Source organism: Ochotona princeps, chromosome 29, assembly GCF_030435755.1.
Source record: "Ochotona princeps isolate mOchPri1 chromosome 29, mOchPri1.hap1, whole genome shotgun sequence".
NCBI classification, from domain to species: Eukaryota; Metazoa; Chordata; class Mammalia; order Lagomorpha; family Ochotonidae; genus Ochotona; species Ochotona princeps.
Genome location: NC_080860.1, coordinates 11,963,489 through 11,984,543, shown reverse-complemented (window position 1 = coordinate 11,984,543; position 21,055 = coordinate 11,963,489). Strand labels below are relative to the sequence as shown.

Sequence of the window (21,055 nt, the reverse complement as noted above, 5' to 3'; positions counted from 1 at the left end):
TTAAGAGTGTTGACACTACAATATATAAGATAGCTATTATGAATGCACTAGTGTATTCTATAGCTGCTGGGTTCACGTTTTTCTTTAAGAAAACTGAAAGTTACACTGGTTAAGACTTGCATTTTCACCCTTGGAAAAGCCCACATTCTGTCACAGTGATGTATAGTCAGACTTAACAGCCCTACCGGCTGCTGCACTTCTGATCCAGCTGCCTGCTGATGCTCCCAGGAAAGCAGCAGAAGATGGCCCAAGTGCTTAGGCTTCTTCTGTACCCATGTGGAAGACCTTGAGAGAAGCTCCTGGCTCATGACTTAGCCCAGTCCCAGCTGTTGTAGTCCTTTGGGGAGAGGAGATACCTTTCTGTCATGTCAACCTTTCAAATAAATATATTTTTAAAATATTTTTTATTTATTTGAAAGGTAGAAAGAGACAAAGAGCTTCCATCTGCTGGTTTACTCCCCAAGGACCCGCAATAGTGATTGGCTGGGTCAGGTCAAAACCGGGAACACAGAACTCAACCCAGGTGTGCCAGCTGGGTGGCAGTGACTCAGCACTTGAACCATCACCTGCCACTTTCCAGAGGGCATGTCAGCAAAAAGCTGAAATTAGAAGCAGAGCCTGGTGTGATGGCTTAGCAGCTAAATCCTCACCTTGCTAAGTGTCCCGGCTGCCCCACTTCCCATCCAGCTCCCTGCTTGTTGCCTGGGAAAGCACTGGAGGATGGCCCAGAGCTGTGGGACCCTGCACCCATGTGGGAGAACCAGGAGAGGCTCCCGGCTCTTGGTTTTGGATTGGCTCAACACTGGTTGTTGTGGCCACTTGAGGAGTAAGCCAATGGATGGAGGATTTTTCAATTAAAAAAGAAAAAAAGCAGGTCTAGGGCTCAAACCCAGGCAATGGGAATGGGGTATGGGGTGTGGATGTCTTATCCTCCAAACCAGACTCCTGGACCTGGGAGGGTGCAGAGGGAGCCACGGAATGGCTGCATGAGGCCTCAATGGAGACACCAAAGATATAGGGAGAGTGTCTTTGGGGTGTGTGGGGTCACCATGGGAAAGGAGTATTGTCCCCAAGCCAGTGGCCCTGGAGTGAAACAGGACCGATACGCAGGCTTTTTAGGGGAATCCTCAGATTCTGATTCTGTGGGAGGACAAGGGGCTGGGCAGGCCCAGGTCATGGCACAGCCTCCAGCCCCCAGGTATGTTAGGCAGAGAGCCTGTTGGTATGGAGATGTCAGCCTGAGGAGCTCTGGCATCCCACCTTGAGTGTCCTGGCACACCGTGGGCTTCCACTCCATAGTGCATCCTAACATGCTGTCCCCGCTGCCCCAAAGCCTGCGAAAATCCTAGCCCTGGAGCCGGTTTTCCCATCTCTACTCCCAGACTGCACACACTCTGTGGTGAGCTCCACTGCCCAACAGAGCAGAGCCCCATCATCAGAACCCAGGGACATCCAGAGTTCCTACGACTTCTGGCATTGGGGTCCTGGGCATTTTGCACTTTGCTAGCTGTCATCTCTTCCCAGGCCAACCGAAGGAGAAAGGACCGAGCGCCTCATCAAAGCCAAACTTCGAAGTATCATGATGAGCCAGGATCTAGAAAACGTGACCTCCAAAGAGGTAAGGGAGCCCCTCCCCTCCGAGCAGGCCAGGGTGCAGCAGAAACCAAGCCCACCGCCCTCTGCTCCAGCAGAGAGGGGCTTGGCAGGAGGGGCCCAGGCCTTTAAGTCAGCCTTGCGTGTGAGTCTAGGGAAATGGGTCCTGGGGGCAAAGGTGTTTTTTTTGTTGTTTTTTGTTGTTTTTTGTTGTTGTCGTTGTTTTGGGGTTTTTTTGTTTGTTTTTTTAGTTAAAAGGCAGAGTGGCAGAGAGACAGAGCACAAATCTTCCATCCCCTGATTCCTCCTCCAAATGACCTCAGCAGCTGGGGCTGGGCCAGACCAAATCCAGAAGCCTGGTTTTCCCACAGGGGTAGTCCGGGCCCAAGCATTTGGACCATCCATCCTCTGCTGCCTTCCCAGGCACCTTGGCAGAGAGCTGGCTGAGAAGCAGAGTAACTGGGGCTTCAACTGGCACCCATTTGGGATGCTGGCCTCCCAGGTGGGCTTCTTAACCTAGATGACTTCAGTGAGATTTCCAGGAACTCCTTAGATGGCACCAGGGAGTAATTTCCTGTTCACACCTGCGCCCACATCTCATCCCATGTTGTACTGTGTTTTATGTAAGAGACAATAAATACCCCTGCCCGGGATTCCAATTGAGCCGCAAGCTGCAATCCCACCTGACCCACCTTCCCTCTGCATTCCAGGTTTTCCATGATCACTTGCTTTCTGTTTCGTGTTACTTTTTCTTAAAAAAAAAAAAAAAATACAGCAAGCAGTAATAGTTTCCATTGGGTGAATTTAAGCGGTTGAAATTGTCCCTTTAGGGGCTGGTGCTGTGGCACAGAGGGTTAAACCGGTGCCTCTGATAATTCTGTCCTGTGTCAGAGCACCAGTTTGAATCCTAGCTGCTCCATTTCCCTTCCTGCTGGGCCAGCTTCCACCTGAGTGAAGTACGTTGGCCTGTGGAAGACCCAGAAAGAGTTCCTGACTCCCAGCATCCTGTGGTCCAGCCCCAGCTACCACAGCCATTCATCATGTGAACTAGTGAATGGAAGATCTTTCCGTCTTTCTATCTCCATAACTGCCTTTCAAATAAATATAGCAATCTTTAAACGGGGAGGAAATTGACCTTTTTAATAATTATACTGTAGTTAGCCCTATGCATTTGTGTATTTATCAAATCCAACCTAGCGTGGATCAGAAACTGCATCTGTCTGGAATGTGTCCTAATCTGTCTATTGTCACCGTCCGCTATGCAACACAGTGTAGTAGACAACTCAGAAACCATTTACGTGGTGCTGGGTGTCACAAGTCGGCTAGAAGTGATTGAGAGTTCATGGGAGGCCATGTGAGGGTTCCAGGTGGACGCTGTGCCACCTCACTTAAGGGACCTGGACATCTGCCACTTTTGGTGTTCAGGGGTGGAAGGGTGGAGGTGCTCCTAGGATCAAACCCTTGAGAATACTGAGGGATGATCATGTGTCTTCATTAATGAATACCTTTTTTTGAAAATTTATTTATTTTTATTGGAAAGTCATACAGATAGGAAGAGAGAGAGGAAGATCTTCATCTGCTGATTCACTCCCCAAGCGGCTGCAAGAGCCAGAGCTGTGCCAATCCAAAGCCAGAGTTTCGTCTCCCACACGGGTGTAGGGTCCCAAGGCTTTGGGCCATCCTCCACTGCTTTCCCACGCCACAAGCAGGGAGCTGGATGGGAAGCGAGGCCACCAGAATTAGAATTGGCGTCCTCATGGGATCCTGGCACGTGTAAGGCGAGGACTTTACCCACTAAGCTACCACACCAGGCCCAGTGAATACCTTTTTAAAACTAACTGGCGGGCCCGGTGGCGTGGCAGTCGAGGATGGCCCAAAGACTTGGGACCCTGCGCCCGCGTGAGAGACCTGGAGGAAGTTCCTGGCTCCTGGCTCCTGGCTCCGGATCGGCACAGCACCGGCCGTTGCGCTTACTTGGGGAGTGAATTATCGGACGGAGTATCTTCCCCTCTGTCTCTCCTCCTCTCTATCTATCTGACTTTGTAATAACAATAAATAAATCTTTAAAAAAAAAACTAACTGGCAATGTCTTCCTCAACAGATATAATAGTCTATGTTAGAGTTGATGTTCGGCTGTGGACTCAGGAGACAAGGTTGCCTGGCAACCTGGGTCCCACGGTAATGAATGTCCTCCGGTCAGATTCACTGGGCAGGGGAACTCCACATTCCTGCCACCCACGTGTGCAAACTGCATGTGCACACCTGCATTGCCCCTGTGAGATGGACAAAGGCAGCAGCCACTTCCTCTGAGAACAGCAGCAGTTGGTGCTGTGAGCTGAATGCTGTGAAGGGGGCAGCTGCTCTCTCTGATGGGTGACTTTTCCTAATCTCCCACCCTGCAGATCCGGAACGAATTAGAGAAGCAGATGAACTGTAACTTGAAAGAATTCAAGGAATTCATCGACAATGAGATGCTGCTTATCTTGGGACAGATGGACAAGCCCTCACTCATCTTCGACCATCTTTATCTCGTAAGAGGCACTGCCTGTGTTGGTATCTTGTTGGGGGAACGTAACTCGGACTCTGTCTATTTGACATTCAGGATGAGTCAGAGAGGAGAAGCAGGCAGAGACACACCTGAGCCCCAAAGTGCCTGTCCTGGGTCTGGCAGGGACTGCTGTTCTCCAGGCCGCATCCCTCGGGTTTGCTCTCCAACCATAAATTGGGGACATGGCTCCCCACTGAGCTGTGGGGAATTGTTGGGAGCTGTCTGGCACAGTCAGCCAGCAGGTGTTTACAGGGGCTTACAGCCCCATGTCTTTTTCAGTCACTCACACTGAAGTCCTGGCCACTCATTCCCAAATGCTTGTAGGCTGAAACACCAAGGGGAGCCTGATCACAAGGCACAGGCATCCCACAACATGACAACGACACAACGGGGCAATCAGGCCACCCATGGCTTTCCCTCCCAGAGCTCCCCTGCTTCCCCTGGGTCTCATTGCCCTGGACTCATTGCTTGGGCTCTTTCTGCACACCTCTGGCTGGTGCTGCAAACATTGGCCTGCTGTGAATCTCCATAGAAGGCAACTGGCTAGTTTGCAGCAGGAGGAAGGGAGACCAGAGGGGAAGGCGTGTTACTAAAATTAGAGTGGAGGCCACAGGCTGGGGTAAGGCTCAGCACCCACAGGGCCCGGCTGCTGCTCCTGTGTCTCACCAGTCCCGTCCCTGGGAACAGATCTGCCTGCCTCTGCATTTCTGCACTGCGAGCCTCATGGGGTGATGGAGATGAGAATGACACAGAATGCACCGTTGGGTTGGAGGAGATCACGCTTGCTGAGGATTCTAGACACATGGAATTGCTGCTCAAGGCAGTAGGATGGAGTCTTCCTGTCTGAAGGAAATGGTCAAAGATTTTTCCAGTGTTGTCATATCTATTTGCGTACATACACGCACGTAGTACGTAGGGTACATGTGTGTTATGCAGGCTACTGCAAAAGCTTGAAGCCCATCGTAGGGCACTCACAGCAAGCCTGTCTTTTTCATCGTTTGGAAATGCCTTGGCATGCATGCATACAGCTTTTCTGCTGTGGCTGTGTGGTGATGGGAGGTGGGCACTATCCCTTCGTGGCACTTTCCCTGGGCGTTCAGAAGCACCCCCTCCCACGTGTATGTGATTAACTGTCTGTGGCCATGTGGATTCCAACACCTGCTGTGTGGATGACATGAGGGGACACCAGGCCTGTCTTCCTCCCTGCGCTGATGGAGTTCCTGGGGGAAGCAGAAGAAAAGGCCACCTGCATCTCACCTCTCTCTGCTAGGTGGTGGTCACAGCCTCAGCTCTGAGCTCTCAGTCACTTTCCCACAAGACGCACTGAAGGAATTTAATGTCTGTGCCCCTTCCTCAAATAATAAAGACCCAGGCAGCACCTGGCAGGGCCAGCATGCTCAGAGCCTGCCTCTTAACAGTTCATGGGGAACCTACAGAGAGTTCTGCTCTTTGTCATCTACATTTCCTGAGAGCAGAATGACCAATTGTTCCTTTCCCTTTCTCTCTTTGTTACCCCTTCCATGTTCTTTGAATACCGAATGATTTCTTCATTTGAAAGACAGAGTTACAGAAGAGAGGAGCGGACAGAGATCTTCTATCAGCTGATTTACTCCCTCAAGTGGCCGCAATGGCCAGGGCTGCACCGGGCTGAAGCTAGGAGGCTAAAACTCCATCCAGGTCTCTCACATAGCTGCCAGTGCCCAAGCACTGTGGCCGTCTGCTCTAACTGCTTTCCCAAGGCCATTAGCAGGGAGCTGGATCAGATGGGGCAGCCAAGGCACCAACCGGTACTCCTGTGGGGTGCTGGTAGCTTAGGCTGCTGGGTCACTGCTAGTCCAAAGGATTTGTTTGTTAATGATGACATTTCAAAAAGAATTATGCTAGTACATGTTGCTAGAAAACATGGAACTATAAATGAGTGTGAAGAAAAAGAATAAAACACCTCACTTCCCCCAAGTCCATAAGTGGACATTCTTCAAATGATGGTGTTTATTTTTCTATCCTCTATATTAAGATTTTTTTTAAAATTGGAAATGCAGATATACAGTGGGAAGGAGATACAGAGAGAAAAATTTTCCATCTTCTGGTTCATTCACCAAGTGGCTACAACTGCTGGAGCTGATCCAATCCAAAGCCAAAAGCTTCTTCCAAGTCTCCCACATGGGTGCCAGGCCCAAGGCTTTAGGCTGTCCTTCACTGCTTTCCCAGGACACAAGCAAGGAGCTGGATGGGAAGTGGAGCAGCCAGGATGTGAACTGGCACCCATGTGGGATCCAAGCACATGCAAGGCAAAGACTTTAGCCACTAGGCTGTCATGCTTTGCCTTCTGTATTTTGTTTTAGAACACATACAGCTTTATGGACCCAACGCGACAGCCTAGTGACTGAAGTCCTCACATTGCACATGCCGGGATCCCATATGGGCACTGGTTCTAATCTCAGCAGCTCCACTTCCTATCCGGTTCGCTGCTTGTAGCCTGGGAAAGCAGTCAAGGATGGCCTAAAGCCTTGGAACTCTGCACCTGTGTGAGAGACCCGGAAGAAGCTCCAGGCTCCTGGCTTCGGATCAGTTCAGCTCCAGCCGTGACAGCTGCTTGGGGAGTGAGTCATTGGACAGAAGATCTTTCTCTGTCTCTCGTCCTCTCTGTATATCTGACTTTCCAATAAAATAAATGAATTTTTAAAACAAAACAAAAAAAGCAAACAGCTTCTTGAAAGGAGGGAAGGAAAAAAGGAAGAAAAGTATTCTACTATTTTTGTGTATGTAGTTTTGTACCCTTCTTCTATTTATTTAAGACAGTTACAGAGAGAGACAGACATACACAGATTTTCCATCTGTTGGTTCACTCTCAAATGGCCACAGTGGTGGGTACCGGGCCAGGCTGAAGCCAGGAGCCTGGAACTCCATCTTATCTCTCACGTCGGTGGCAAGGGCCCAAGGACTTGGGCCATCCTCTGCTGCTTTCCCAGGTGCGTTAGCAGGGAGCTGGATCAGAAGTGAAGCAACTGGGACTGGAACCTGTACTCATACAGGAATTCTTGTGTTCCTGGTGACAGCTTAATTTACTGCACCATGGTTCCAACCCCTAGCCTGCTTTCTTTTAACAGTTTTTTTTGTTTGTTTGTTTTTCATTTAAATGCCATTTCCCTGGGCTGTCAGATATTCACCTGAAGGCCTATTTGTTTTAAAGGCTGTTTCTTTTACTAATTTCTTTCTGTCTGGCCTGAACTGTCTGTCAGCAGCCACGTACATTCTGATTGTTTCTCAGGATAGCTTTTGCTTTTTGTAAGTGGAGCTACTGGGAAGCTCTGTGACATTATTAAAATGCTTGCCAGAAAAACTGGGCAAGTTCTGCTGTCATCAGTGGTATGTGCAGATGCCCCTGAGGGGGAGGTAGCAGGGTGTCACGTGGTGAGGTGACCCCACTGGGATCCCGGTCAAGAAAGCAGGAGAGGCGGGAGCAAGGGTTTCCTTTGCTTGCTGTTGGCACTTGGACAATGCTGAGAGCACCCTGCTCTCCTCCAAGGCCCTTCAGTCAGGGCTAGGGCAGACCCCTCCATCCCCGAAGCAGCTGTGCAGCTGTCTGGCATGTGACACTCATAGGAGTTTGTGTGATCTGTCCCCCAGGGCTCTGAATGGAATGCATCCAATCTGGAGGAACTGCAGGGTTCAGGGTGAGTCTGCGCCCCCTCGTCTCCCTGTGTCCTAGACAGCTCAGCAAGAGCGAGGCCAGAGGTCCTAATGGCCTGTGCCCACCCAGGTCTCTGAAGTAACTGACGGGGAAGATTTGCATAACTAAACAGATGTGCTGCAAAGTGTGGTGTCCTAAATAATTTACGACCTTCTAAATCACACCCAAGCGGTGTGCTGTGGCTCAGTCTAGAGTTGCTGAGGCCATAGTGCCGATCTACAGCCCCAGTCCCTGGACCATTCACCCCCACTGCCCCGTTGTCCCTGGTTATCCTTGGTACCTGGAGGGAGCCTGACCAGGAAGTGCTCAGCTTCAGAAACAAAGAAAAGCGCTTAAACCCAGACCCTCGAGAACAGATGTCTGGACTTTTTTTTTTTAAACAACACAGCCACATTGGGTCTGACACGATGGCATTCTTGAGTGACCACATTTGAAAATGAAGACTAAACAAACCCTAAAATATATCCTGAGAACTGCCGGTTAGGAGGTGGCTGTTGCAACACTGAGTGCTCTGCATATGCACAGAATCATTTTGTGTTTTGTTTTGGTTTTGTTTTTGTTTTCAAGTAGCTATCTGGATTTTCTTGTGAAACCAATTCAAAATGTCTTGTAACTCCTAAAACTCTGCTGGTCTTCTACGCATAAAAGTGATTGATTAAGTTTGAAGCTCTTCAGTCCCTCTTACTTATTTATATCCTGCCTTGGTGCAAAAAGGATTTAAGGCAGTTCCCAGGGACATAAATAATGGATGGATATTTGCTGCTTTTTAACTATTTAAGAGTAGGGACTTTAAAAATGAAAAAAAGCTTTGCATACTCTAGGGGATTGTATATTTTGAAGTTCAGGGAGTGTAGAATGCATTTAAGTAGCATATGCATTTTGTCTCCAGAATTAACAGTGCTTAGCAAGACTTTAAATGAAAGGCTTTTTAGTAACGAGATTTTTTTTTTAGAATAAATATAATACAGTCTCATATGGAGGGCATTTTGAAATTACCCAAAAAATCATTACTTTGAAGGAAAACCAGAAGTCCCACCACAAATGTCCACCCTTCATTCACGTGTCTTTAACATATTTTTTTTTTGCTCTAGCCAGTTTCCTTTTGCTTGTTTGTTACTTTGGTGTTTGAGTTTGTTTTTTTAATATGTAGTTCCTCTTTCTGATTGCACAAACATGATTCCTTGTTGTTGTTTATCTTTTTGCAGGGTTGACTACATCTTAAACGTCACCAGAGAAATAGATAACTTTTTCCCTGGCCTGTTTGCCTACCATAACATCCGTGTCTACGACGAAGAGACCACGGACCTGCTAGCCCACTGGAATGAGGCATATCACTTCATAAACAAGGCCAAGTGAGTACGTGCCTAGGCCGGTTCGAGGACAGGTGCTGGTCAGACAGCAACCCCCAGGTGCCCAGGACGTCAGCCTAGGTGTCCAGTCATCCCATGGTTTCCAGGAAACACCGGCAGTCTTCCCCACCCTGAGGCCCTGTGTGCTTTCCCTCCCACTTGTCCTTGTTCATGACATTTGACCTTAGTTTTCTGCAAGATCCAACCACAAGTGAAAGCTCTTAGAAGCTGTCCCCCTAGGGAGTCATTGAGCCAAAGTGGGGGAGGAAAGGAGAGCCCCACCCATCCCTGGGCCTTGAGCCCAGGACTGCGGCTGTCTTCTGTCCCCTGTCCCCCACATTACCACCAGCCTCCCTGTCCCAGGCAAACATCTGCTCAGCCCCACGGCCCTGAGCACCCACTGCTCTCCCCACTGCCATGGTGTGCTCAGCCTACACGTTACTGCCAGCCTCCCTGTTCCAGGCAGACATCCACTCAGCCCCACAGCCCTGAGTGCTCACTGCTTTCCCCACTGCCATGGTGTGTTCAGCCTACTCCACTGTATTACAGCGTGTTGCCTCATGGAGAGGCGCCCCTCTGAGTCAGCGCTCTATAGTATGTCTTTACCCAAACCTCAGTTCTGGTGCTCTCCCCAAGAAACTAGACCTGAAGTTGCCTTGGCAGCCTTTGGAGAAGCAGTCAGAGAAAGGCACAGAGACTGGGAGGGGTTTGGCCCAGGGTATTGGATCTAGGAGCTGAATACTAACAATGTATAAACAATATGTAACAATGTAAAAGGTGGCCCAGGTACTACCCCACCAGTTCAGCCTTTCCTCCTCTCCTTGAGCAAATCAGTGTCTAGAAAGCCTCTTCCCCACCCGGTGTCCAGCCCATCAGCCATGCCTGAGTCCCTGCAGCAGGCCCTCTGCCTCCCCTGGCTGCCATTCTTGCCTGCTGACCCTGTTGGCCACAGCAGTTTCTTCACCACCTCCATCTACTGACACAGCTGAGCAGCTGCTGCAAGCATCTCTCTAGCTGCTCAGAGGCTTCCTAGGCCAGGGTCCTGGATCACCGACCTCTGAGGAAGGTTCCTGCCATGTTCCTGCTAGCCAGGGCACGGTGAGGACATATGTCTCATTCTGTGCAATTGGTTTGCACAGCAGCGATTCCCCCAGAGTGCGTGCAGACCCTGCTGTGTGCACAGAGGGTTTGGGCGCAAGCAGAAGTGATCCTATGGAAGGCTTTTGACTCCTCCTCTGCCCGCGGTCCCACAGGAGAAACCACTCCAAGTGCCTGGTGCACTGCAAGATGGGCGTCAGCCGCTCGGCATCCACCGTCATCGCCTACGCCATGAAGGAGTTCGGCTGGCCTCTGGAGAAAGCGTACAACTACGTAAAGCAGAAGCGCAGCATCGCGCGACCCAACGCTGGCTTCATGAGGCAGTTGTCCGAGTACGAGGGCATCCTGGACGCCAGGTAGGTGTCGGAGAAGCCCCACGTAGAACAGGGGCTCCTCGATCAAATGGGTGGGGGCAGGGTTGACCTGTTTTGGCTCTTGTTCTGATGCGGAGGGCTGGTGTCTAATTGTTTGTCCAGGGCATGAGTCTCTGCTTGGCACCACGTCCCCTGCCCAGGCTTTGGTACAAGGCAAGCCCAGGGCTGCAGAGCAGATGGCCAGGCTGTGCACCTGTGAGCAGGCAGGGAGGGCATGTCAGTCCCTCCCTGAGTCTTAGTTTGTTTCTTCCGGGTTAAAAATCCAGCTGAATGTAAAATAGCACCGTGTGCCTGGGTTCACATCCTGGCCCTGATCCCAGTTCCAGCTTCCTGCTGACGCCCTAGGAGGCAGCAGTTAAGGATTCCAGGACCTGGACTCCTGCCACCCACGTGGGAGATCCAGATGGAGTTCCTGGCTCCTGGCTTCTGTGGGCATTTGTTAATGGAAACAGATGGCAGAGCCTTCTCTGTTTGTCTCTACCTTTCAAATAAAACTCAAAATAAATACATTTTCAAATGTTTTTTAAAAAAACTGGAAGCAAGAACTCATAGCAGCGTTGTTCCCAGTAACCACAAGGTAGAAGTGACTCACATTCATGGGTGAGCAAGTGGTAAGCACACTACAATTGCATGAACACTGGAGCATTACTCAGCGTTAATCAGAAGATTCTGACACCTGCCACAGCACACGTAAAGCTTGGACACATTGTGCCAAGTGAAAGAAGTCAGTCACAAAAAGGCAAACACCAGGGGACCCCACTCACATGACACAAGTGCTGGCTCCCTTTCTTTCCTTCTTCCTCCCTTCTTTGCTTGCTTCCTACTACAAGACAAAAAGAGATGTACCGTCTGCTGGTTCCCTTCCCAAGGCTGGGTCGCACAGAGCTGGCAACACACTCCAAGTGTGGCAGGAACCCATCAGCGCTGCTTCCCAGTGTGCATCCCACACTCCAGCAGGAAACTCAGGTGGGAAGCTAGAAACAGGAATTAAACAGCAGGTACTTTGACGTGGTCGTCCTAAGTGCTGGGCTCAGTGTCCAAACTCCAAACCCTGCAGCTGCTTTTGTTGCATAGGAAAGGCAAAATTTACAGGTAGAGGGAGAGAGACAGATCTTCCAACTGCTAGTTCCTTCCCCAAATAACTGTAACAGCCAAGGCTGGGCCAGGCAAAAACACAAAAGCTTCTTCTAGGTCTCCCATGTGGGAGCAGGGGCCTCAGGACTTGGGCCATCTGCTCCCACATTTCCCAGAGCCTAAGCAAGAAGCTGGATTGGAAGTAGAGCAGCCAGCACTCCAGCCAGCATCCCAGGTGGCAGCTGTACATGCTATGCCACCATGCTGGCCAACCACCCCGCCTCCCCACCACCCAGCTGCTTTTTACATCTCTAACTCCTACCCCAAAGGGTTCCACAAAGTACAAGGTCTCCTGCTTTCCCAGGGTGTGGGTAAGGACCTGGCTCTGAGAGCTTGCCTTGTTCTGTCATGTACTCCCAGCAGAGACACTGGCACAAGGGAAGTCAGGAGGCTAGGCAGAGAGGGCCTGCCAGCACCCCAGACCCTTCAGACAGAGGCCAGCTGCTCAGGACTCACTCTCTCCCTGCTCCCTTCCATCCCTGGCCCGTGTTGGAAAGAGGCCAGCAGCTCCATCCGGTGGCTTCTTGTCCAAGTTTGGGAAAGCTGCAGTACCCTCGCTCCAGCCACCCTTGCACTTCTTCACTGTCACCTGGAAAGTGTCAAAGTGTCTCAGCAGGCTCTCCAGGTTGGGAGCTGGTGGAAGGTTAGGGCAGCAAGCACCTGTCAGTCACTTTTGCCAGCAACACCTTTGCAGCCCGGCCAGGGGTAAGGGATCACAGGACCACTGCACTGACCTTAGCAGCCCAGCAAAAGGTGCACATGGTACAGACAGCATTTCCACAGCCCTGAGGATCAGCAGCAAACCTGGACCACCCTTGCTGCCCGGGCACGCCTCACTGCCTCTGCAACCCTCCCAGCCTGTGATGATGTCACTCTGAGGTCTAGGGACAACACACCTTCCCCACCTTGTATCATAAAAGCAGTGATTCTGGGCCAGTGTCCTGGTACTGCACATTAAACTGCTCCTGGAAACTCCGGCATCCCATGGCAGTGCTAGTTGGAGTCCTGGCTGCTTTGTTTCTGAACTAGCTCCCTGCTTATGCTCCTAAGAGGCAGCAGAAAATGGGTCCCTGCTACCCAAATGGGAAACCCAGATGTAGTTCCTGACTCCTGGTTTCAGCCTGACCCAACTCTGTTATTGCAGCCATTTGAGAAAATAACCAGCAGATGAAAATTTCTTTGTTATCTACCCTTTCTCTGTCACTCTACCTTTCAAATAAACAAATCTTTACTAAAAACTACAGTATTAGAAAATATCTTTTAAAAGCTGACCTGCCATTACTGATGCCCAAAGTTAGTATTTGCTTTCTCTCTCTCTCTCTCTCTCTCTCTCTCTCTCTCTCTTATTTATTTTTATTGGAAAGGCAGATTTATAGAGAGAAGGGGAGACAGACACATCTGTCACCTGCTTGTTCACTCCCCAAATGGCCGCAGCACCCAAACCCAGGAGCCAGCAGCTTCTTCAGATTTCCCATGCAGGTGCGGGGACCCAAGACATTGGACCATCCTCCACTGCTTTCCCAGGATAGAAGCAGAGGGCTGGATGGGAAGTGGGGCAACTGGGATGTGAACCTGTTCCCATATGGGATGCCAGCACTTGGAGGTGTAGGATTAGCCAGTTGAGCCAATGTGCCAGCCCCCAAAGCAGGTGTTTCTGATGTCTTTGCTCACTCGTGTGTTGTGTACCCCCAGTTCCATGAATGTTAGTGTATCTCTCCATGCCCTCCGCCGTGGGCCTCTTCCTTGCCCTGCAGTCCAGGCAGAAGCCAATTGCTCTTTGCCTGTGACAGAGCAGCTGGGAGATGAAGCCTTACTGTGAGGCCAAGTTCACAAAACGAAAAATGCAGTTTGCAGGCCGAGCCTCCATGTTGTCATCGAGTGCCAAAAAGTCGCATAAGGCCTCTCACGGGCACCTCATTGGTATGTGCGGTCCCCGTACCATTTCTCATGCTTGGGTTCTGAAAACAGGTGGCTTCAACGAATTGAGTCATGAAGCTCACACTTGAACCCCCTTGTTCGTACTCAATGTCAGGCTGCCCCTGGCTCCTTCTTTCTGGAACCCCCATGGGCACTGTGTGCCTTGACCAGCCTCCTTTGCTCTCTCTACCACCAGCAAACAGCGACACAACAAGCTCTGGCGTCCTCAGACAGAAAGTAGCCTCCAGCCACCAGTGGACGACCCTGCTGCCCCCAGTGACTGCTTACCGGAGTCCCTGGATGATGAAACCCGGCTGCCCTGCTTGGACGATGCCACCCAGCCTGGCTTCCCCAGCAGCAGGCTCCCTGGGGGTTCCCCACCCCCCTGCTGCTTCCGACGCCTCTCGGACCCCCTCCTGCACTCCCCAGATGAGGAGGCAGACAGCCTGGTGCAGCTGGAGGATCTGGAACGGGACACACTGCCAGAAGAGGCTCCTCAGCCCTCTGAGGCACACAGGCCAGACAGACCCCTCCCGGCAAGTCCTGGGCTCCCTGAGAAAGACGCGAAGAAGAGACTCGAATTCGGGAGCCCCAAAGCCCGGAGTGGCCCCTGCCCGCAGGTGGACGAGATGGACAGGGAGGAGGGCCCAAGAACTGGGAGGTGGGTGCGCTCCCCAACGCTGCTCAACCGAGAAAACCTAAACAACAACAACAGCAAGAGGAGCTGCCCGGATGACTTTGAGGTAGGCAGGTGGGGGGCAGGCATTTGGGGGTACTCCTCTCAGCTCTCCTCACGGCTGCACCTTGCTGGACTCGCAGCTGTGCCTTCTGGTGGCCAGCAGGCTCGTTTCAGAGGATGATGGCATCAGCCACCTGGGAGCATTACCCACATGTGTCAGGTGGGTCAGGGATCCATGGGTCGCCGCCCCTGGTACCTCCTTCACTTCTCGCCTGGGGCCTCCAGCCCGCAGCTCCCTCTGTGAGATGTGGAGTATGGAGCTCACCACTCAGCTCCAAGCTGTTTCACATGTCATCCCCACCTGCCCATTTTCCTGTGCCGTGGCTTCGTCTGAAACAAATCACTGTACCCCATGATACTTCAAGAAACTCCCAGAAAGACTGGGGTATTAGTTTATTTTGGTGCAAAAATATTTGGAAAGTCACATGTCATTTTTTAATATGCACTCCACATGAACTTTTGTTTGTTTGAAGCACATTCAGCTTTTTTGTTGTTGTTATTTTTATTGGAAAGGCAGATCAGATTTACAGAGAAAAAGAAGACAGTGAGATTCTCAATCAGCCGGTTCACTCTCCAAGTGGCCGCAATGACCAGAGCTGAGCTGATCCAAAGCCTGGAGCTTCTTCCAGGTCTCCCACTTGGGTGCAGGGTCCCAAGGCCTTGGACCATCCTCTACTGCCTTCCAAGGCCACTAGCAGGGAACTGGATGGGAACTTGAGTAGCCAGGACACGAATCAACACCCATAATGGATCCTGGCACTTGCAAGGTGAGGGTTTAGCCATTGAACCATCATTCCAGGCCCCTACCTAAACTATTTGAGGACCCCTCATATGTATGAATTTCACAAATTTTTGTGTTAAAACACACTTGGCTTCTTTAAAAATCACTTTTTTTCAGAGAGAGAGAACATGTACTCCATCCCTTGGTTTGTTGCCCAAATGCCTACACCGGCTGGCCCCGGGAGCCGGGAACTCGGGCCTCCCCCGTGGGCGCAGCGGCCCTCACTGCAGCTATCACAGCTATCTTCCAGCATCTACCTTGGTAGGAAACTGGAATCCTTAACCGGAAAGGCAAAGTAAACTTAGCGAGAGAGAGAGAGATAGATCTTCTATCTGTGATTCACTCCCCAGATGCCCGTAACAGCCAGGTCCAAGACAGACCTGGGGTGGGTCAGGGTGAGGAGCCAAAACCTCCATCTGAGTCTCCCACGTGCGTGGCAAGGGACCCGAGTACTTACTCAGTTACATTAGCAGGGAGCTAGATTGGAAGCAGAATGGAAGCAGAATGGCTGGGACACTGACATCACAAACAGCGGCTTAATGTGCTGCACCACAACATCAGTCCCTCTCCTTAAGTGCAAGTTGTGTTTCAAGCAAACTCGTGAAATGCCCTTATCTCACTTTATTCATGAACGCTTCACTATGGGGCATAACTACCATGCCATTGCCACCTCTAAGAAATGAATTGTCAGGACTGGCATGATGGTGAAGTGGGCTAATCCTCTGCCTGCAAGCACCAGCACCCCGTGTGGGTACCAGTTCACATCCCAACTGCTCCACTTCAGATCCAGCTCTCTGTGTAAGCTGCAGGGAAAGCAGCAGAGGATGGCTCAAGTTCTTGTGCTCGTGCACCCTCATGGGTGACTCCAAAGAAACTCCTGGTTTCCAGCTTTGGATTGGCTCAGTTTTAGGCATTGTAGCCATTTAGGGAGTGAACCAGTGGGTGAAAAATCTCTCTGTCTCTACTTTCTGTAAAATCTGCCTTTCCAATAAAAATAAATAAGTCTTAAAAAAAGAAAGAAACTGATGGCCATTCTGCCACATCACTGTCTGGCGTTCCCACAGCGGTGGCAGTGCTGAGCTCCATCAGTCAGTTGTAGCTGTCGCATTTGGTGAATTCTGTACAGCAAAGTGTCAGCTTCCACACCGTGCTCACCCAAAACATAGCCATTCCATTGACAGTGAGCTGGCAAAAGCGACAGGTGCATTTAGGTACAGAGCTAGTGTGTCAGCAGCCAGATTAATTGCACCAGCTCACCAGCCAAGATCCCCTTTCAGTCAGTACCCACGCTTCCCACTGCTAAAGACGGAGGGTGTATAAGCTGAGGTTCAGGACAAAGCCACTTCAGGTAGGCCTGATTGGCCTTGCTGGGAGTCACAGCTTGGCTGGGAGGTGGAGTGGAGGACACAGCATGCTCTTCTCAACCAGCTGATGGTGTCACCTAGGAGACGGGACCCAGAGAGAGCATGCCAGCAATTAAGCTCAGTGTGTTGGGTTGATGAGGGCTGAAACTGCGTCAAACCACCTTGTGTGTGGTCTCAGGGGGTGGTGGGGACAGACACGGATGTCACAAAGGAATGCCCGGTGTGATGGCAGATCAGCCATGCAGGGCGCCCAGGGACAGCCTGGTGGGCCCAGAAAGAACAGAAAGGCAGATGTTAGGCACTGGAGGGTGGAGAGAGCTTGGTGTGTACAAGGGACAGGAGTGAACACTGCTGTGGGGCAGGGACAGCAGGAGTTGTAGTTGGAAGGTGCAGTTGGAAAGGTGGCTGTGGTCTGCAGGGCTGCCTAGCACGCTGGAAGGGTTCTGCACAGCGTCTCAGGGCTGACAGGCAAACTGGCAGCATGACAATAGAGGAACCTGGGAGAATGCTGAGGACAGAAATACGTGACATTAGAAGGCCACTCTGCCGCCCACATGCCCAGGCTCATCCTGTGCACGGCTCCAGGCTGCTCCTTGCCCTCCCTGGGCCTAGCCCACGCCTGCTGTTTGCACCAGCTCAGGGGACTCAGAGCCTGCACCTCCCAAGGGCATCTTACCTGCAGTCCCAATGGCCAAGGCAGGCACTCCTTAGGATGCCTAGGAGGTGTGTGGACTGAATGAGTTCTTCCCATCCTGTAGCCCTGTTGACCCTGAAAGGCATAAAACCTACCTGTGCCTGGGGTTGGCACGGCAGTTAAGCCACTGCCTGGAAAACACCTGCATCCTACATCCACGTGCCTGGCTGGAGTCCCGGCTGCTCCACTTCTGACCCAGCTAATGCACCTGGGAATACACAGAAGATAGCCCAAAAGCTTGGACCCCTGTGGAAAATGCGGATGAAGTTCTAGCTCCTGGCTTTGCCCTGGGCCAGTCCTGGCTGCTGTGGGCCTTTGGGGAATGGGCCAGCTGCTAGAAGATCTCTTTCCCTCTCATTCTCTCTCCCTCTGCCTTTAAAATAAAGTGAAAAGAAAGAAAAAAATCCACCCCCACGTGGCCGCTTTGTCAAGCCCTACAGGCATCTGTATTAGGTCATAGTTGAAGTCTGCACTGACCGTAGCTGGATGATGGTTCTGGAACCATGCAGTGCTTTGGCTGGACAGAAGGGTGACCCCTTGTAGTCTGCAGACACCCCAGATGTGGGTGTTTTTTTTTTTTAAAGGAATTACTTATTTGAAAGGCAGAGCAAAGAGAAGAGGCCAAGAGAGGGTTCTCTGTCCCTTGTTTCACTCCCCAAATTCCTGCAACAGCCACATCTGGACAGGCCCAAGGCCGGAGCCAGAACTCCATCCAGATCTTCCAGGTGGGTACAGGGGCCAGAGGATTTCCCAGGCATGTTAGCAAGCAGCTGGTGGGGAGTGGAGCAGCTTGGTCTGGAGCCAACCGACGCTGTGACCTGAAAAGCCAGGGTTACAAGTGGCAGCTTCAGCACGCTATTCCACAACGATTCTGGGTCCAGCGCAGTAGCCTAGTGACTAAAGTCCTCACCTTGCACGCACCAGGATCCCATGTGGGTGCCGGTCCTAATCCCGGCAGCCCTGCTTCCCATCCAGCTCCCTGCTCATGGCCTGGAAAAGCAGTCAAGGATGGTCCAAAGCCTTGGGACCCTGCACCCTGTGTGGGAGACCCAGAAGAATCTCTGGATTCCTTGCTTGGGATCGGCGCAGCTCCGGCCCTTGTGGCCACTTGGGAAGTGAATTACCAGATGGAAGATTGTCCTCTGTGCCTCTCCTCCTCTCTGTGTATCTGACTTTAAAAAAAAAAAAGATTCTTCATGTTAAGGAAAGACCCCTTGCCTGTGTTTCAGAGGAAGGCAGGGATGGAGGAAGGAGGTCCTGGGAAGCTGTGGTTTGCCCACAGAAGGGCCTACCATGTCCTGACTTGCCCCGGACCCATGTCATTTGCAGATAAAGGCGTCCAAGAGGTCGCCGTGCCCGTGCTAAGTGATGTGCAAGTGCTGCCACTCCAGAACTTGCCCCATTCCATGTCCTCCTCACCAGCCCCTGCTCCTGGTTGAGGTTGAAACCCAGGCCTGCGCCCTCTCACCATGTCCTTGTCGTCTTGCAGCACGATGCCATATTTGGGATCCTTAACAAAGTGAAGCCACCCTATAAGTCCTGTGCCAACTGCATGTACCCCCCCACCAGTGGGGCTCCCGAGACCTTCAGGGAACCACGTGAAGATCCACACACTGGTGCCATTTGCACCCAGCCCGCCTTCCTGCCTCACGTCACCTCCTCCCCCATGACCCACACATCTGGCAGGTGCAAAGCTCTGGAGAAGCCAGCCTCTGGCCCAGCCTTCGAAACCCTCCCTGTCCCACCAGGAGCAGGCTCAAGAAGGCCAGACAGCAATGGCACTGGGGCCACCTCAGAGTCGCCAGGGAGCCTTCTAGAACCTTCCAGAGAGACCTCAAAAGTCCTTCCAAAACTGTGCCTCCTCTTGAAGAATTCGCACTGTGATCAGAGCCCATGTCCTGGCCCAGAAAGGACAAAGGAAGAGCCGGCGCCCAGGAAAGACCCAAAGGCAGCCAAGGACCTGCGGCTCCTGTTCAGCGGTGACGCCGAGAGGCCAGCAGCCAGCAGCTACCTGATGCAGCACCAGGAGTCCATCATCCAGCTGCAGAAGGCCGGCCTGGTCCGCAAGCACACCAAAGAGCTCGAGAGGCTCAAGGGCTCACTGGCAGACACGGCGGCTTCCTGCAGGGATAGCCCGGCCAGCAGGCTAGAAGCCAGTATCCCCGAGGAGAGCCCTGAGAAGTTGGACACCGCCTCAGCCCAGGTTGCCGCTGAAGCAGCCTGGCCGAGGAGCCCCCCGGCCTTCCTGTACCGCCTGGATCACACCAGTAGTTTCTCAAAGGACTTCCTGAAGACCATCTGCTACACACCCACCTCATCATCCATGAGCTCCAACCTGACCCGGAGCTCCAGCAGTGACAGCATCCACAGCGTGCGCGGGAAGCCTGGGCTGGTGAAGCAGCGCACGCAGGAGATCGAGACGCGGCTCCGGCTGGCCGGCCTCACCGTCTCATCCCCGCTGAAGCGCTCACACTCCCTGGCCAAGCTCGGGAGCCTCAACTTCTCCACCGAAGACCTATCCAGCGAGGCCGATGTGTCTACCACCGCCGACTCTCAGGACACCAAGCTGAGTGAGTTTTCTTCCTCCTTATACGAGCCTCAGGCCACACCAAGGAGCCCGGCCACCCCCTCCAGACCATCAGGGAAACCTATCCCCGAGAACACGCCAAGTCCCACCCAGGCAAGCAGGAGCTGACCCACCCTGTGTGGCCTGGGAACTTCGGGGCCCATTACCTGCCCACCCTCCTGCCACCAGGGTCCTTCCCTCAGTTCTTCTAAGGGTGTAGGCCAACCCCCTGCACCTTCATTTGTCTTAAACAACTGCAGTCAGCCTCCGTTTTCCACTCTTGTCAGAGGTGGGGGAGGGACGCCAGTCGTTAACACATAGCACAAGAAGAGAGAGTGTACACGTGACTCCCGGAGTCTCCTTGTCGTGTGTCTTCAAGAAGAGCATGCACAGATAGGCACACACTTCCAGAACATTACATCATAACGTGGCAAAAGCAGCATTGCAGCAGTGGCGTCCCTGCGGCGCCTGTTCCTGGCTCATCCCAGCCCTCGGGTTGAAACTCTGGGATGGCGACCTGAGTCCTACCTCTGTTCTTGCTGTGCTTTTTTTGTCTGTTTTTTTTTTTTTGATCTGTCAGGTGGGAACATTCCTGGGAATAATGCTGAGTCCCAAAGGGTATTTTCAGGAAAGAATTTCTGTCTTCTGGATATGGGACCCCAGGAATGTCAAGACTGAACCCTGTGCACCCAGCACTGCTGAGCAAAGTCCACAGACCACATCACCCGTGCTGGAACCAGCCCCATGCTGTGCATGTTCTCTGTGTCCTGGTACCAGCGTGCTAGCCCAGGGATGTGTGTATGCCTGGCACTGAGTCAGTGGCAGGAAGTGGGTGGGATCCACTCAGTGGGTGCTGGCGGTGACGTGCCCACAGCTGCCCCGTCTGAGAGGGAAGGCCCCGTAAGCCTGGGTGGGCCATCTCTGCTGCTGAGGCGCTTGTTTTTATCAGGAGGGGGGATTGCTCCAAGTTATCTGACCAGGTGGAGACTCCCCACCCCCCACCCTGGGGTCCCTTTGCCTCCTGTCGGGTGGCAATGAGGAGCTCCTTGCGTGTGTTTACAATGGCCTCTTCCTACAGCCAGTTCCTGCTTCCTGCTCCCCTCCTGCCACCCCACCCCAGGGCAGCCATGCAGAGTCCAGAGGATTCCATGGGTGGAGCCTCAGCACCATGGGGTGATGGGAAGCTCAACAAGGCCTTGCCGCCTCC

The 21,055-nt window shown here is 52.2% G+C and overlaps 1 protein-coding gene across 3 annotated transcripts in view; it reads left to right on the top strand.

Moving 5' to 3' along the window:
* The window catches only part of SSH1 (slingshot protein phosphatase 1), a 65,310-nt gene extending 44,487 nt beyond the window's left edge, over nucleotides 1–20,823 (top strand). For all 3 annotated transcript variants that reach the window (XM_058656535.1, XM_058656534.1, XM_058656536.1), the window contains 7 exons: nucleotides 1,525–1,618; nucleotides 3,996–4,124; nucleotides 7,769–7,815; nucleotides 9,038–9,184; nucleotides 10,435–10,635; nucleotides 13,901–14,447; nucleotides 18,772–20,823. In XM_058656535.1, coding sequence (XP_058512518.1) covers nucleotides 1,525–1,618; nucleotides 3,996–4,124; nucleotides 7,769–7,815; nucleotides 9,038–9,184; nucleotides 10,435–10,635; nucleotides 13,901–14,447; nucleotides 18,772–19,977 — 2,371 coding nt within the window. In that variant the 3' untranslated portion in view covers nucleotides 19,978–20,823. The remainder of the gene's footprint in view (nucleotides 1–1,524; nucleotides 1,619–3,995; nucleotides 4,125–7,768; nucleotides 7,816–9,037; nucleotides 9,185–10,434; nucleotides 10,636–13,900; nucleotides 14,448–18,771) is intronic.
* The last annotated feature ends 232 nt before the right edge of the window (nucleotides 20,824–21,055 follow it).